Genomic DNA, 15,283 nt, shown 5'->3' with positions numbered 1-15,283 from the left:
CGGATCTGACCTGTAAATTTCTTTTGAATTTAGCTTTTTTCTATCGTCGGATCTTTTGACGGTAAAGTATAACAATCTATCATTAAGGTCCCTAGAGGAAGGGTTGCACGTCTATCATAAAAAAATTCTAAGTTACAAACACAGTGCACGTCTTGCCTACCGTCCGATCTCCTAGCGTTAGGGTTACACATGCGGTGGTAGGCTATTTTCCTACTGACAGGGACCTCGGCGATAGGTTGTCATACGCTACCATCAAAGAGTCCAACGGTAGAAAAAGGGTCAGAACCGGAAAAAAAATACGACTGAGGTTAGATCCGGCTGAAGTTAGGCAAAAGGGTCAAAACAGTGAATTTGTCCTCATGGGGCCTCTCTTCCTGGAATCCATCCGCAGGTTAAAAAAAAGTGTTACTTTACTGTTCATATATTCATCGCATCTTTGAGCTGTTGGTAAATCCATTACACTGGTGCAGGTCTCAAGTGTGACGGCCAGCTTTGCGATGATGTTCTCATCTTCCATGGCCGCTGTGGAATACTACCTCCTGAAACGGTTCCCGGTACCATACGGTACTGTCTCTTTTTCTCTACTTCTCCTATGGTGGAGTAATCATGTACTACTACGGCAGCTGCTGCTATCTTATTGCTTTTGTCTTTTGTCCGAATTTTTTTTTTTGAATAAAAGGGGTTCCCCCTGCTCCATTTTATTGAAGCATCGGAGCACACAAAGTTTCATACAGACCACAAAACCAGCATAGTATCTCAGCTCGGAAACTACCAGAAAACTAGAAAGCGAAGCATTTGAACGCAGGAAATCCAGCTACAGCGGCTAGCACCAAATATTAGAGACACAACGAACTCATAGTTCCAATACTAGAGGCTACAACCAAGCGATGCGCAACAATTCTCCCTTGAATTTGTCCAGCTTAGCGACGAATTGGCGAAGGAGCTCCTCCTGTGTGTCGTCGCAAAGCACAGCCCAATGGCGAAGAAAAGTTCGCAGTTTCACAAGGATGCAGGCTAGACTTCTCCATGAACGACCCTGGAAACAAAAATCATTTCTCAATCTCCATAAGCTCCACAAGGAAGCCGCAACAATCATATTTTGCACAGGTATTTTCTTGTTTAGTTGCCACAAGGCACAAACGTCTTTAAAACAGGAAATATCATACTCTGGAAAAGAAACAGAGAACAGTTTCCACACACATCTAGCCACCACACAATCAAAGAATAGATGTTGCACCGATTCCATTTCATTACAAAACAGACAAGTAGGATCATTAATATTCCTACGCTTAGCTAAATTGTCCCTAGTCAGCACCTTGTTATACACACACAGCCACAGGAACACATGGATCTTTTGAGGGCAAAGAATTCTTCACATATTTTTTCCAATGGTAGAAACCACACCCCCAAAATTTATCGCATGATAGAAAGATTTTACTGAATATATACCACTTTTTTCTAACATCCAGATGGGGGTATCTGGAGCCTCTGATAAGTGGACAGCTTGCATAGTCTCGAGCAACTGATTCCATCTAAACAACCCATTGTAATCAACACATCTCCTAAAAGAGAGTTTGAGAGTAACCCCATCCCATACTTGCGAAATGGTGCATTCAGGTTGGTTACAAATGGAATACAAATCCCAAAACTGCACTTTGAGGGAAGAATCTCCAGACCATATATCATGCCAAAATTTGATATTTTTCCCATTGCCAACAATCCACTTGTAAAAGTTCTTTGAGGCATTTAATGCCCAAATGACACTCTTCCAAAAGGAGGAGCCATTTTCAGCTTTAGCCCAAAAGATATTAGGGGCAAGAGTGTTATACTTGAAAGAAATAACTTTTTTCCAGTCTTTAGGTTGTGGGTCCAAAAACCTTCTCCTCCAGGAGGCTAGGAGGGCCATATTAAATTCTTTTAAGTTGGGTATCCCCATGCCCCAAAAACTTTCTTCCTGGTAATCAGGCCCCAATTATCCAAATGATACTTGTGTTGGTCACCTACATTCCCCCAGAAGAAATGTGCCATTTGGGAATTAATAGCATATATCGCCCATTTAGGGAACCTAATCACCACCATCAAATAGGCAGGTATACTAACTATACAAGAGCAAAGTAGTATTAATTTGCCTCTGTAAGATAGATGTTGACCGAGCCAACCAGAAATACAACTGATAATTCTATCAATGATAGGTTGTATATCCTCTCTACGTAATTTATCAAAATGAAGGGGAACCCCCAAGTACTTGATGGGAAAAGAACCAATCTTGTAACTAAAAATTTGGGCAAAAGATTTAGCAACTTCTTCCTCAATATTAATGGTGAGAAGGTCACTCTTATGAAAATTAATCTTCATACGAGAAAGGTTTTCAAAACAGGACAGAAACCATTTAAAATTTCTAGCTTTGTCTTTTGAGTTAGCTAAAAATAGAAGAGTGTCATCCGCATACTGTAGACTGACAATCCCTCCATTAACCACATGAGGTAGAGGCCCCGAAATCAAATCCTGTTGAGCAGCTTTAAACAGCATTTTGGAAAACACATCAGCCACTAAGTTGAAAAGAAGAGGAGATATATGATCCCCTTGTTTGAGACCTTTATCACCCACAAAATATGGGCCAGTTTCATCATTAATACGGACACTGAAAGTACTTTTAAGAATAACACTTTTGATCCAGGAAATCCACTTGATCCCAAAACCCCTAGATCTGAGCATGTCAAAAAGAAATTCCCAGCTTACCCTATCATATGCTTTCTCATAATCTAGTTTGAGCACAAGCCCTTGGGTTTTGGATCTCTTGATCTCATGGATAACTTCATGGGCCAAAACCACACTCTCCAAAATAAATCTTCCTTTAATAAAGGCAGTTTGGTTTGAGGAGATCAGTCTATCCCCAATAGGGGATAATCTGGTAGTCATGGCCTTAGTTAGGATCTTAACTGCACAATTCCCAAGACTAATAGGTCTGAACTTCTTCATTTCTTTTGCATCAACCTCTTTGGGAATTAAAACAATGATGGAAAAATTCAGTTTATAAATATCCAGTTTTCCCGTTTCAAAATCCCTAACCATTGCCATAAAATCATTTTTAATCAGATCCCAAAAAAACCTGATAAAACAGGAAGGAAAGGCCATCAGGACCTAGTGCACCATGTGCATAGGAACTGAAAATGGCATTCTTAATTTCTTCTTCAGAAAAATCTTGCTGGAGCACATCATTTTCCTCCTGAGTAACTAATTCATCATCCTTCCAAAAGGAAGGACCCAGACTAATATTATATCTTTCTTCAAAACCAAAATGATTTTTGTAGAAAGATGTGGCAATCCCCAACATCTCTTTAGTAGAATGTACACGGCCATTGTCTCCCATAAGCTCAAAGAGGTGATTCTTCCTATGATGATGATTAGCTAAAGCATGGAAATATTTGTTGTTCTTATCCCCATCTAAGATCTTTCTATCCCTGGACCGCTGCCACAAGGCAGTCTCTTCTTTTTTCCAAATATCAGCCAGTTCATTTTTAATAGCTTCCATACGAATCCTATCAGTTTCATTTAAGCGGTTAGTTTCATAGAACACATCCAGGATATCAAATTCTTGAAGAATATTTTTCTTCTTCTTCATAAGGGCAGCCTCAATATTGATGCTCTAGCCCTTAATCTTTTTCCGGAGGATTCTGGTTTTATACAACCAATTCTCAACAGGCACATTACAATCAGTAGTGTTAGTCCAAGTCTTATACACTAGATCTTTGAAGTCGGGTTGGTCTAACCACCATTTCTCGAAACGAAAAGGTTTGGGGGAGGTAACCCTCCTATCTTTCGTATCTAATAAAAGAGGGGTATGGTCACTTCCAACCCGAGGAAGAGCAGATAACACAGACAAGGGAAAACGAGTATCCCAAGAAGTGGAAACAAGGACCCGATCAATCGTCGCAAAAATAGGATCAATTTGGTTGTTACTCCAGGTAAAACTCCTATTAGCTATCTTGATCTCCATGAGGCCCCATTTGCTAATCCAATCATTGAACAAGTATGAAGATTGATTATTAATCAGCCCATTGTTCTTGTCCATGTTAGATCTAACAAGGTTAAAATCCCCACCAAACAACACGGGTAGGACATTTGGGACATGATATCATGTAAATCAGCAATGAACTCAATTTTTCTTATCGTTGTAGGCAGTACCGTAGACAGCAATCAATTGCCAAACAAAACCATCATCTTTATTCTTAACAGTAATAATCATGCAGAACTTCTTATTAATAACACCTACTATCTCAAAAATACTATTCCTAAGGCCCACAAGGATGCCACCGGCAGTGTTAACATCACGGAGAGTGTGCCAGCAAAAGCCCCCCCCCCCACTAGCAATGGTCTTCAGCATGTGGTTCTCAATAATCTCTTTTTTGGTTTCAAAGAAACCCACAAAATCAACTCTATGTTTACTAATAAAGTCTCCTAGGCACTGTAATTTGCCATGCTGCCCTAGACCTCTAATGTTCCAAAAGGCACCAATCATGAGATCTTAAACGGATGGGATAAGCCACAAGGCTTGCCTTTAGTAAGAAGAGTTCGACTATCTAAAACTAAAACAGCAGTGCCCCCTGTTTTAGCATTAGGGATAGTAACCGTAGGAGAGCTTTGAAACTGGTTTTCCACATCTAGATTGTCCGGGAGAACAATCTTCGGGTTATGATCCGCAAATTGAAGACATCTTTTCTTCTCCTCATCTATCATGTTGTTAATAATAAAATCTAGTTCATTATCATTACTACCTAGACAAACATCCACTTTCTTAGCATAAGCAGCAAGGACATTCTTATCAAGACAGGATAAGGAGTTACCTTTTGAAGTCTTGGGAATCTCCAGATTTTTCTTCTTTTGATACTCCTTAGCTTTATCCATAATACTGATGTCCCCATGTCCTCTAGTATTAGGCCTGATGGATAGAACTGGACCCCATTTAGAAGATTCCTCGTGAAATTTCCCTTTCTTTTCTGATTCAGATTGTTCCAAGGTATCAAGAAGAGATCTCTTAGTGGAGCTGAAGATTTTAATCATCTCATCAGGGAGGCATTGCATCTGTGGAAATTTGTCCATACATTCCTCATCAGATTCAGCCATATCAAAAAAATTAACTGTTCAGAGCAGTAGTCCATATGGGCAGACATAGGAATTACACCAGGATAAGTGGATATCCTCATAGGAGAGACCACCATGTCCTCCACAATGTCATCTGGGTTGTTGGCCATAATATCATTAGATTTAATTTCTTTCAGAAAGTTTTCATGGTCTCCATCTCACATAAATTGAGGATGGAACTCAGCTGCAGAAACAACTCCAATCTGTTTGTTACTAGTAGAATAAACTGGCTTGCAACTCTGAACAGAAGCTGCATGTTCACCATCTAACATAGGCTGGGGGTGGGAAACCACTTCAGAAACAACACTTTTTTGCTTGCTATTAGTAGCAGAACCTGAGGTATTATTCTTAGTAAAGTTGGCCATATCTAGTTCATCTATTGGATCAGCTTCATCCTCCACACTATCCTTGTCAGTTAGGTCATTACCTCCCAGATCTTCTTCCTCATCCTTATCATTGTCTAACCCATCATCATTAGGATCATCTCCATCACCTCCTTCATCTCCAATTTGATCAAATCCCTCCACCGTGAAGAAAAGTACATAGAGCTTCTTCTTCATTTCTACTAACCTCTCAAAAGAAATCTTGGCTGGGTCTCTACATGCAACTTTCACACGGATAGTTTCATAAAAGCTCTTAAAAATACCATTCCAGTCCACATCCACAAGGATGCCAAAGCAAGAGGTAATTTGAGCAAAGACTTTCCACGCACACCATTTAGGTGGAATGCCTTCTATCTACACCCAAGCTTCAATCAATTCTCCATAAGGATTTAGCATACCTTGCCATTCAGCCACCTTTACAGAAACCCCATCAATAGGCAGATCAAAAGGTGGGAACTCAATCAGGTCCTCTACATTTTTCCACGGAGGAAACCTTAGGAGAAATTTTTTCTCTTCAAGCTCCCTCATCTGCCAAGGACATTCCTTGTTTTTGTAGAAGATACCATTTAGTTGCATCAATAACTCAGAGGCAGAAACCTCACCTCTCACAACATGGAGCAGAGCGCAATTTTTGTAGTTCATCCAACTAGATTCTACCGCCACAGGGACATCCACATGATAAAAACCTAACCCAACTGCAACACTTCCAAAGTATGTGCCTGTAGGATGTTGACGAGCCCAAGCAGCACAGTTATTGACATTATGTCCACCCACACAAATAAAGCATTTCTTGGGCTCAACACAATTGCCAATATAGTGACCCGCCCAACTGCAATTAAAGCAAGTCATCTCCTTATACCTGGGATCTAATGCTTGGACAGGAGGAGGAGCTGGGATCACAGGGACCAAAGGAGCAGTCTGGGCAGGGTTACCCCCACCTGCTTGGTTCTTCCCGCCCCCCCCCCCCCTCCCCCCTTATTCAGAACAGGCTTAGCAGCCACAGGGGGAGGAGGTTGTTGAGGGAGGGGTTGATCTTTCTGCTCAGGAGCAGCCTTCTTGCTGGGTTGGCGACGGGGAGGTCGCTGCTGTTGTTGACGACGTGGATCCATGTTCCCCTTCACCACCTCAGCAAAGGAGAGAGATCCAGGGCCAACTCCTTCCACCGAGATCTTGAATAGAGTTGGGACAGGATCAAATCTGCCTAATCTCTTAACAGGGAAACAGTCATCCTTAGAGAACACTCTGGATCTAAAAAGATCCTTCCTGATCCAGAATGTTTTTGGGAAGGGAGGGTTAGGGTTCACTGGGGGCGGCTGGGAGGGAGGAGAGGGACGACGGGATATAGGGGAAGGAATAACCCACAGTTGCCCAAAGTACTCCTCCACTGTTTCATCCCAGTTGGGTCCCACAAGGGAAGACGTATTCCTAGACTGCGCTTTCCTCCCAACCACACATCCACTTATGAGGGGAGGGGGAACTGGTTTGGGCCCACTGGTAGGGATTTTTGGTGGGTGGCTGCGTCTATCCTCAGAGGACCCCACCGTCAGTGCCCCATTTTTAATTGGACCCACAGTTCCATCTCCAAGCTCTCAACTAGATCTGTACTGATCTGGTTCGACTCTATGTCCATCAGACATAAGAGCACCAGTAGGAGTACAAACTCCTAAAGCAGAATCCCTGGTGTTTAAGACAGAAAAGTCACCTGACATAATTACCACACCAGGAACAATATTTCCTGATGGGTTGGCACTATTATATGGCATCTGGATGTGCCCACCTATTAGGGGTTTCATGGGCAGCACCCCATGCTGTTTCGAAGTAGAAACTCCATCTACACAACCTAAACAGGTGACAATGTCTGAACTAAACTGATCAGGAACATCCATACTGTATTCCGTTTGCTGGGGTGCATTCTTTTGATTTAAGGAATTGCAAACCCGATCACTACAGGATCCTACCGACCCAACAACAACCACAGGAGTAGAAATTCCACTTCTATTTCCTCTGTCAACTTGTTCAGAGTTATTATTTGACAGATCTACAGTGTCAGGAGTAGAAACTCCATTCTTAGAACTATCTAACAAATCCCCTGTATTCGACAGAAATCGAACCTCGCCAGCGTCTCGGGATGGAATCCTAACACTGGGCTCGGCTACTTTTGGCAAAAATTCAGGCAACACCTCACGAACATCAACAACAAAAATAATATTGGATTGCTGATTATTCGAAACTTCCCTGTCCCTATCCCTACTCCAACTAGGAACCAGAGAGCCATGAACAGAACCAGGAAGAGGAGCACACACCTTAATACGCGGATGAATCTCCCCTCGATCTCCCGGCCATGGCGGCGGTTCGAAGCGATGACGCAGCTCCTTCCCCGCCTGATGTCCTTGTCGCGAAGTGGTCCGCCGCGAAGCACGCCCGCCGGGAGCCCGCGGGATCAACTGGCTTGAGGAGGGTTGACCCCCGGCGGCAGCTCCTCGCGAGGAATCTGGGATAGCTCCAGCACCGGCGACGGGTTGATGTTGAGGAGGAACGGAATCGATGACTTGAATCGGCTCCACTTCCTAGCCACTCCTGGATCCGAATCCTCTGCCTCCCGCATCACCCAATACACGAGCTCGTAGTCCATGCCTCCGTCGTCGCCGCAGAAAGTGCTCGTTCCGCAAAGGTCGCCATGCGGATTATCTCCACCATAATCCCCGGCCAGATTGTCCGATCCGGGAACTTCCCTCGAACCACCCACAGCATCTCCGCGCGGGCCTCCGCCGAACAAAGCTCTGCTGATGTCAGAAGCATCATCGGAGTTGGAGCGCCGAGGGCCCGCGGTGGCGACACCATCTCCGCACGGAGTCGCCGCACTCGGATCCTTCTTCTCTCGCCCGCCATCGAGATGTTGAGGAAGAGGAGAGGCCGAGGGAGGGGAAGAGCACCCGAGGTAGTCGCGGCACTCTGGCGGACGGGGATGGGGCTCGTCGCCGCGCGTTGGTGGCTGGGAATGGAGGGGAGACTCGAGGCCGAGCGGTGATGGAGGGGATTTGCGGTGGGGCAGCTCGGGGGCGGGCGGTGGGTGGTGGTAATTGCCATTAATGGCGGTAGGTGAAGACGTGTCGCCAGCCGCTGCGCCCCGAGCGGTAGCTGGAGCGATGGTCCTCACAATTTATTGTATGATATTATCTTCGTATTCAGAGAACCCTATCTGTTTTTTTTTCTTCTCTCTCTTCTTCTTCTTCTACCTTTGTCTGAAATTTGTGCAGCTCTCTTCTTCACCAACCTGGCATTTGCTGCGGCGATTGTTGGCTAGAGGGTCGCAAGGAAGCTGATCAATTGGTGTTAGAGCGGGCATCATTTATCATCTTCATACTGTCCTCCATGATCTTCGTCAGCGCCATTTCTCTAGGTACCTACCTAACCTACCTGCCAGTTTCCCTCTCACTGCAACCATTCCGTTAGCGTCGCCAATAACAGCATACAAGAACAAAAATAAGCCAAAAAGGAGTTGGTTTGCAGATGATTGCAGTGGGAGGTTTCAGTGGATGGGACGGTGTGATGTTGGTTAGCAGATGCCAAGTTGAACCACAAGGCCAGGACATAATTCCAGCCACTAGTTCCAACATACTAGTATTTGCTAGTCACCCAATGTAATCGATGATTAGATGTCTTGTACTTGCAGAATAATGCTATTTCTGTCTTGTGGTAAATTTAGAGCTCTTATCAGAATGCCTTTCTTCATAGGAGTCAATAAGTAACTCATGTTATGTTTGCCCAGCATATAAACGAACACACAAGTAGCAACGATTTCAAACAGCCCAGATATTACAGGTGCGCAGCGCAAACATATAATCCTTATTCTGTAGTTTATGCCCTGCACTCGTATGATCATATTTGTGCTTATTCACACATGAGTATATGCTTTATTCACACATGAGTATATGCTTTATTCCAAGATACCCGCAAGCAAGCTGACACGCCTACAAAAACTCCAGGATCGGCAAAAATAACTCGTCTTATGAACACACACACACACACACACAATCTGACTACTTAATTTTTTCTTCACGCGGTGGCAGCACAAACATGAGAACTGGAAGCGTTTCCTTATTACCTCAATTTTGCATAGGCGATAGGCAGCAGACATACACAAATCAAAGCTTCTTTGGAAACTTGTATGTTTTCTTGAGGAACTTTGTGGCCGCCTCATCGTACCGGTAGCACAAAACTCGCAGGATAGTGTTCGGGTCATTTGCACTCCACTGGGCGGGCACACGAGGAGGCTTCGGGAAGCTAGATTTGGTTGGAGATCCCTGAAGTTCAGTAATCGCTTGCTTGAAACGCTGGATGAGGGACTCTGTGTCCGTTCTTAATAGTGGCAGAACGCTTTTCACCTCCAGTGAAGCCTTGTCAACAAGTTCATGTGGCAGGCCATCACCATTTGCTAAGTACAATCCTCTGAGAGCTCTGAAATCATTCTCTATGATCTGAGCGTCTTGAAGTGTGAAGGCACGTGTAGGTCCACCAGCAAGAAGCACCAGCAGGAACCCATCAAAGGAAGCTTTCATCAACGCCGTTATGAGATGGTCCCGCGACTCATTATGCATTATGCCAGATATCACCCCAAGGGTAGAGTGAAGCTCTCTCAACAAAGGCTCCACCCTGTTTGACACAGTACCACCAACATACAGGGTGTCCAAAAGGACATGACTCAGATAATTGAATACCACCTTATGCGCTGTTGCGTCGCACAGCTGACGGATGCCGTCTTGGCAACTTGCCTGAGATAGCTCAAACTTGATGTTCATTCCATCAGTGGTACCATTACCATCCTGAGATAATTCACAGTTCCTCAAGCATTTTTTCGCCTTCTTCTTCAGATTCTCCACCTCAGTTTGGATGTAGTGGAGTGTATTTATTTGTACACAGAGTTCAGGAAGATCGCATCCTTCCGACTTTCCAGTAGAAGATCCAACTTGCGATCCGCGATTCAGAAGAGCATGTGGCTTTTCCTTTTTCTTGAATAATTTGGATCCAACATCGCATCTTGTTAAATGAGGCAGTTGTGGAGTAGCAGTACTCTGGGTCCCTGTGCACCAATACTAAATGAATCCACTCTGGGTAAATACTGAAATAATTGTATGAGAAAAGAATCTTCATGCTCAGACATACCATGGCAAGATTTTGCTTTCGAGACATAATACTGTATGATCCCATCGAGCCCAGCTGTTAAATCAGGAAACAAAATAGAGTGCACTGATATTGGCAACTGGAAAAACGCATCCAAAATTTCATCAATCATCCGTAGCATCTTCATGGAAGAAGGAGCAAAGCTCTGCCTGTTAGCTTTTGGATTCCATGTCTGCATACGGATTCACAAAATTAGTGGAATACTGGTAAGTGGTTATTCTATGGTGATATCAGACTATACAACATTGCACAAAATAATGTGACAGCTCTTGGCATTCAATGACATCAGCTATCATCCAATAGATGGTTGAGAATGGCTGCATATCTAATATGCTAATCACTCGAGTTAGATATTAACAGTTAAGCACATCAATAAGCATGCAGCGATTGCAATTGCAACATAGGAAAATGCACCTTCTATTGTCCATATTAAAGTACAGCACTAGTAGTTACGTGCATCAGCCAGCTGAAGAAATAGGCTAATCTGATCTAATAGCAACTATGAATAAATTAAAAGCTTGCAAAGGTAATAATTAACGGTTGATGAAATGATACAACGTGCTAAATCCATGGATAACATTGTGAAAGGCTAAATAACTGAATTTGCATGGCTACTGAATTTGCATGGCTACTATATTATAAATACGGTATGGGACATTGAGTAGGATCACCTCCTGCTGTAAACTTTGGTCAACCCATCCTTTAAGTTTGTCCACTCGTTCTTTCATCCAATCTTTGACAAGAGCAGCAATTGCATTTTCAGCTTCATACGGTGGCATCTGTCTAATCAATGACTTGCCTCCGTCATCACTATCCAGAAAGTCTTCAACTGCAATATTAATCAGATTCTTCTCTAACTTATCAGCAGCATCAAGCACTTGAGCCGTGTCTGGTGTGAACTTTGTACGCCCAACCGTAAATTGCTTCAGCTCATTACCAAAGCAAGAATGAAGGGTCGTAACTGCAACACCTGAAGCAAGTGGGTGCCATTTCTTCAGTATTGGACTGTAGATATTTTTCTCCTTCGAAGCAAGGTCACTAATATCCTTTGCGAGGATTGCAAGAACTGGCACGGGATTCCTTGATGATCGCTTTGAGTCTGCCTCATCCATTCTCTGCACAAATCAACAGTGTCAGAATCAATAAACATTACTGACATAAACACCAGAACGAATATCAAAAGGTCAATATTAAGATCAAGCATTTTATGACGCTTCCTAAAACTATAGATGAGCAGATCAATATTACTGAGAGTGATCAGCGATGTTTAATGTCCAATTTTGCAGCATGTTGAGATAAAAGAAAATGTTGATAGTAACAATAAATGAGTACGAGACTTGCATTATTCATCCTTTGAGTAATCACAGTTCAAACTTACTTGAGCAAAAGCAGTACGGAGCGAGGACCGTATATAGGTTTCAATCTTGCCACGCACCACATCAGTCTCTTTTTTCCTTTTACCGGGGTATTTTTGAGATATATCTTCAAGAAGAATCTTCGCAGCTGAGATTCCTATTGCGACAATACCTTGCATCGAAACAATATTGCTAGCATTGAAAGTTTCATGGTAGGCTAGCAATCTTTTCTCTGTCCAACCTGTTATGGAACTCAAAATGGAGACCAGTATGTCACAGTAATCTGGATCTTCTGTGGTTTTTGCATCTTTTACAACTACACTTAACTGATTCTCTGCAGCAGAAAGTAACTCAATATCTACTTGGTCCGATGTGGCAAAATGGTTGAACAACGCCCAGGTAAAACAGAGGTTGTGAAGCATTTGATTAATCCCAAGAATAACCCAAGTCTTCTTCAATAACCCAATCACTTCATCAATTTCATCAACCACAGTACCGTTTTCACTATCAAAGCAAGCTTCTACCAACATTTGATAGATATGGAGATTCAATGGAAAGCCATCTGCCCAATGACATTCATCAGAACTTGCACCTAGGGACCTACCAGCAAGGGACTTCACCGCACTGCATAGTTCCTGCATCGATTCCAAGTTCTTCCCAGTTTCAAGTGGCTTATCATACGCTCTACTTATTATCTCTCGCAATGTCTGTGCATAAATGTCAGATTTTCTCAAGGGGATAAGTGGATGAACCAGCAAACCAGCCTCAAGAAGCTTCAAGTTCCTACACTGCCAGGCCTCGTACTCATGTGGATCAGGGAAATCTGATGCTTTAGATCGCTGCAGGAACTCTAAGGGCAAAATCATTGATTCTGCACGTCTACCTAGCTGCTTGAAGAAGAAAAAGTGAAATTAATCTTAATGGTCAAACTATTTTTGTACATGACAGAGATTTCTATTGTTTTACATGAATAAGTTCACAGCATAGCTGATGGTGGCTCAACTATACAAGTTAATGGTGCTCTAAGCAATTCACTTGCTGAAATAGAATGATTGCCAGTGTTAGAGATTGCAAATTCAGAACAGACAAGAATGTCCTACCAACTTTTTTTTTTTTTTTGAGGACCATCCTACCAACTTCCTCTATCTCGAAAAAAATCCGGCTAACATACAGTTCATGTCTGATATGTCTAAAAGGAGACATGCATTTCAGGTTCTCCATGTCAATAATGACCTGAAATTGCAATAAAATAAGAATCAAAGGTACCCAAACAAATCTCAACGAACATGATATGAATATTAAATTCCATTTTTCAGTGTGTACACATGTCACAGGTAGAGCATATATTGATTATGATTTCAATGCTCAGTTTCTGCTAATCTATTCAGGTTATTATTGTCTTGCCATGTGAGCGGTGAATGACTGAAGTATCGACATTTGACAGTGATAAAAATGAACGACTGATACAAGTCCATGAAAATATCCAATGAGAAATTAAGCAGAGATAGTTCACAGAGATTGTATCAGATAATATATGTCGTAACTACCAAACGCCACAACTGAAGTTTGAATACCTCACCATAGGAAACACAACTAGCAAATTTACACTCAGAGCTTGACGAGGTCACAGAAAAGAATATCAAATAAAGAGAACCCTGCTTATTTTTACATATTACACGCACAGCATTATCAAAAAAGAATCATATACTCAGAATACCAGGTTGAGATGGACAACCCAGCCCATAATTGGAGCATACGTCTGCACTCAAGCCCCATGTGAAAGCACGAAAACACCATCATTAAGCAACCATTGGAGCATAAAGTGCAGGCTGACAAAGGACAGAGACCAGGACGAGGGAATAGGTACTTGCATGCATCACTGATTCATGCAATAATCACTGCATTAAATTGTTGTGCAGCAAGAAGGATTGAGTAAATTCCCTTCCACTTATCTTGTAAAAAGCAGCTGGTCACCACGTACGTTTCAGTTGCGATGTTAACCATATAGAATAACTCAAGGAAAGTTAATTCCATATGGTCTCCCAACTCTCAAGATGACCAGACTGAGACAAGCCACTGGCCGCTGAACGATCACAGTACGTATTGGCCTACCAATCACACACCACTAACAGGCTAACACGAACCCAGACGAGACGAGAGATCTAACACAGCTATGAAGCCCACCGACACTGCAACAACCAGCGAAACAAGCAACCGAAAATAAATAAAGGGAAGCTACATTTTAGGAAGCGAGATATGCGACCTGGCCGGCGGCGATGCGGAGAAGCCCGCGGCGGATCCTGGAGTCGGCCTGCTCCGTGACACGTAAGTTGACCCGCACCAGCTCCATCACCGTCTCTGGCCTCCGCGGCGCCGCCGTCCCGGCCTTAGACGACGCCGAGGGACTGAGCCCGAGCGACCTCTTCACCCTGCTGGCCGCCGTCGACGTCCGCGAACGCTGCAGGCCGGAGGAGGACGTCGAGGTGGATGTGGAGGATGTAGAACGGGCGCCGGTGGAGGCGGACTGGGGGATGTAGATGAGGGGCCTGCCGCCGGTGGCGCGGGAGGCGGCGACGAGGACCTCGTAGGCGGTGGTGCGGAGGTCGGCGTCGGAGAGCGGCACGCCGAGGCCGGGGAATGGGGCCGCGAGCGGCATCGCGGAGGAGGAGGTTGCGGTGACTACGGTGGTGGCGGCAGTTGCGAGGTCGCAAGAGAGGGAAGAGGTCCAGGAGGCGGAGGCGGAGGCGCAGCGGGAGTCGGGGAGGAGGCGCGCCATGCTGCCCATGCTTTTTGGCTTATTTTTCTTCTTTGTTTATTGTTATAGCTGCTGATCGGTTTTGGGGTTAGTTGGGGTGTGTTGCGTTTGAGTGAAACGTCTCGTTTGCAACAAACCACCGTATAACCCACAACCGCAAAACTACTTTTATTTTCCCTTTTGAATTGGACAAAGTTACCTGTGAGCAAGTCTTGATTTTGATTGGACAAAACTACTTTTATTTTCCAGCTTAGAGCCCTCAGGGCAGCTCCGGTCCGGACCAAACCTCCCACAAAATGTATGGATTAAACGTTCACGCATTTTTACTCATCTAGAGTTGGTCATAAAAAACCGACATCAAACTAGAGGAGATTTGAAAGAGTCCGGACGCGGACTCTCACAACATGGACTCTTATTTTGCTCAGCCTCTGTTACCTGCACACTTAAAACACGTTGAGCAACTAAGC

The 15,283-nt window shown here is 43.8% G+C and overlaps 1 protein-coding gene across 1 annotated transcript; it reads right to left on the bottom strand.

Moving 5' to 3' along the window:
- Positions 1-9,442: 9,442 nt before the first annotated feature.
- On the bottom strand, positions 9,443-14,875 carry LOC123448965 (protein unc-13 homolog). The gene is made up of 5 exons (XM_045126025.1): positions 14,325-14,875; positions 12,085-12,948; positions 11,378-11,821; positions 10,689-10,878; positions 9,443-10,605 (listed from the first exon to the last, which is right to left on the bottom strand). The coding sequence occupies exons 1-5, from the start codon at positions 14,844-14,846 to the stop codon at positions 9,671-9,673; spliced, it is 2,955 nt and encodes a 984-aa protein (XP_044981960.1). The 5' UTR covers positions 14,847-14,875; the 3' UTR covers positions 9,443-9,670.
- Positions 14,876-15,283: the final 408 nt, after the last annotated feature.

This window comes from Hordeum vulgare, chromosome 4H, assembly GCF_904849725.1.
Source record: "Hordeum vulgare subsp. vulgare chromosome 4H, MorexV3_pseudomolecules_assembly, whole genome shotgun sequence".
Lineage (NCBI taxonomy): Eukaryota > Viridiplantae > Streptophyta > Magnoliopsida > Poales > Poaceae > Hordeum > Hordeum vulgare.
This window is presented reverse-complemented; position numbering and strand designations above follow the sequence as displayed.

Bases quoted from the DNA above. Each gene is read 5' to 3' on its own strand.
- LOC123448965 (XM_045126025.1), bottom strand. From the start codon at position 14,846: ATGGGCAGCATGGCGCGCCTCCTCCCCGACTCCCGCTGCGCCTCCGCC. The intron at 12,949-14,324 runs GTCGCATATCTC...TTCTTCAAGCAG, and splicing joins TCCGCATCGCCGCCGGCCAG to CTAGGTAGACGTGCAGAATC. The intron at 10,879-11,377 runs GTGATCCTACTC...ATCCGTATGCAG, and splicing joins ACCAAAGTTTACAGCAGGAG to ACATGGAATCCAAAAGCTAA.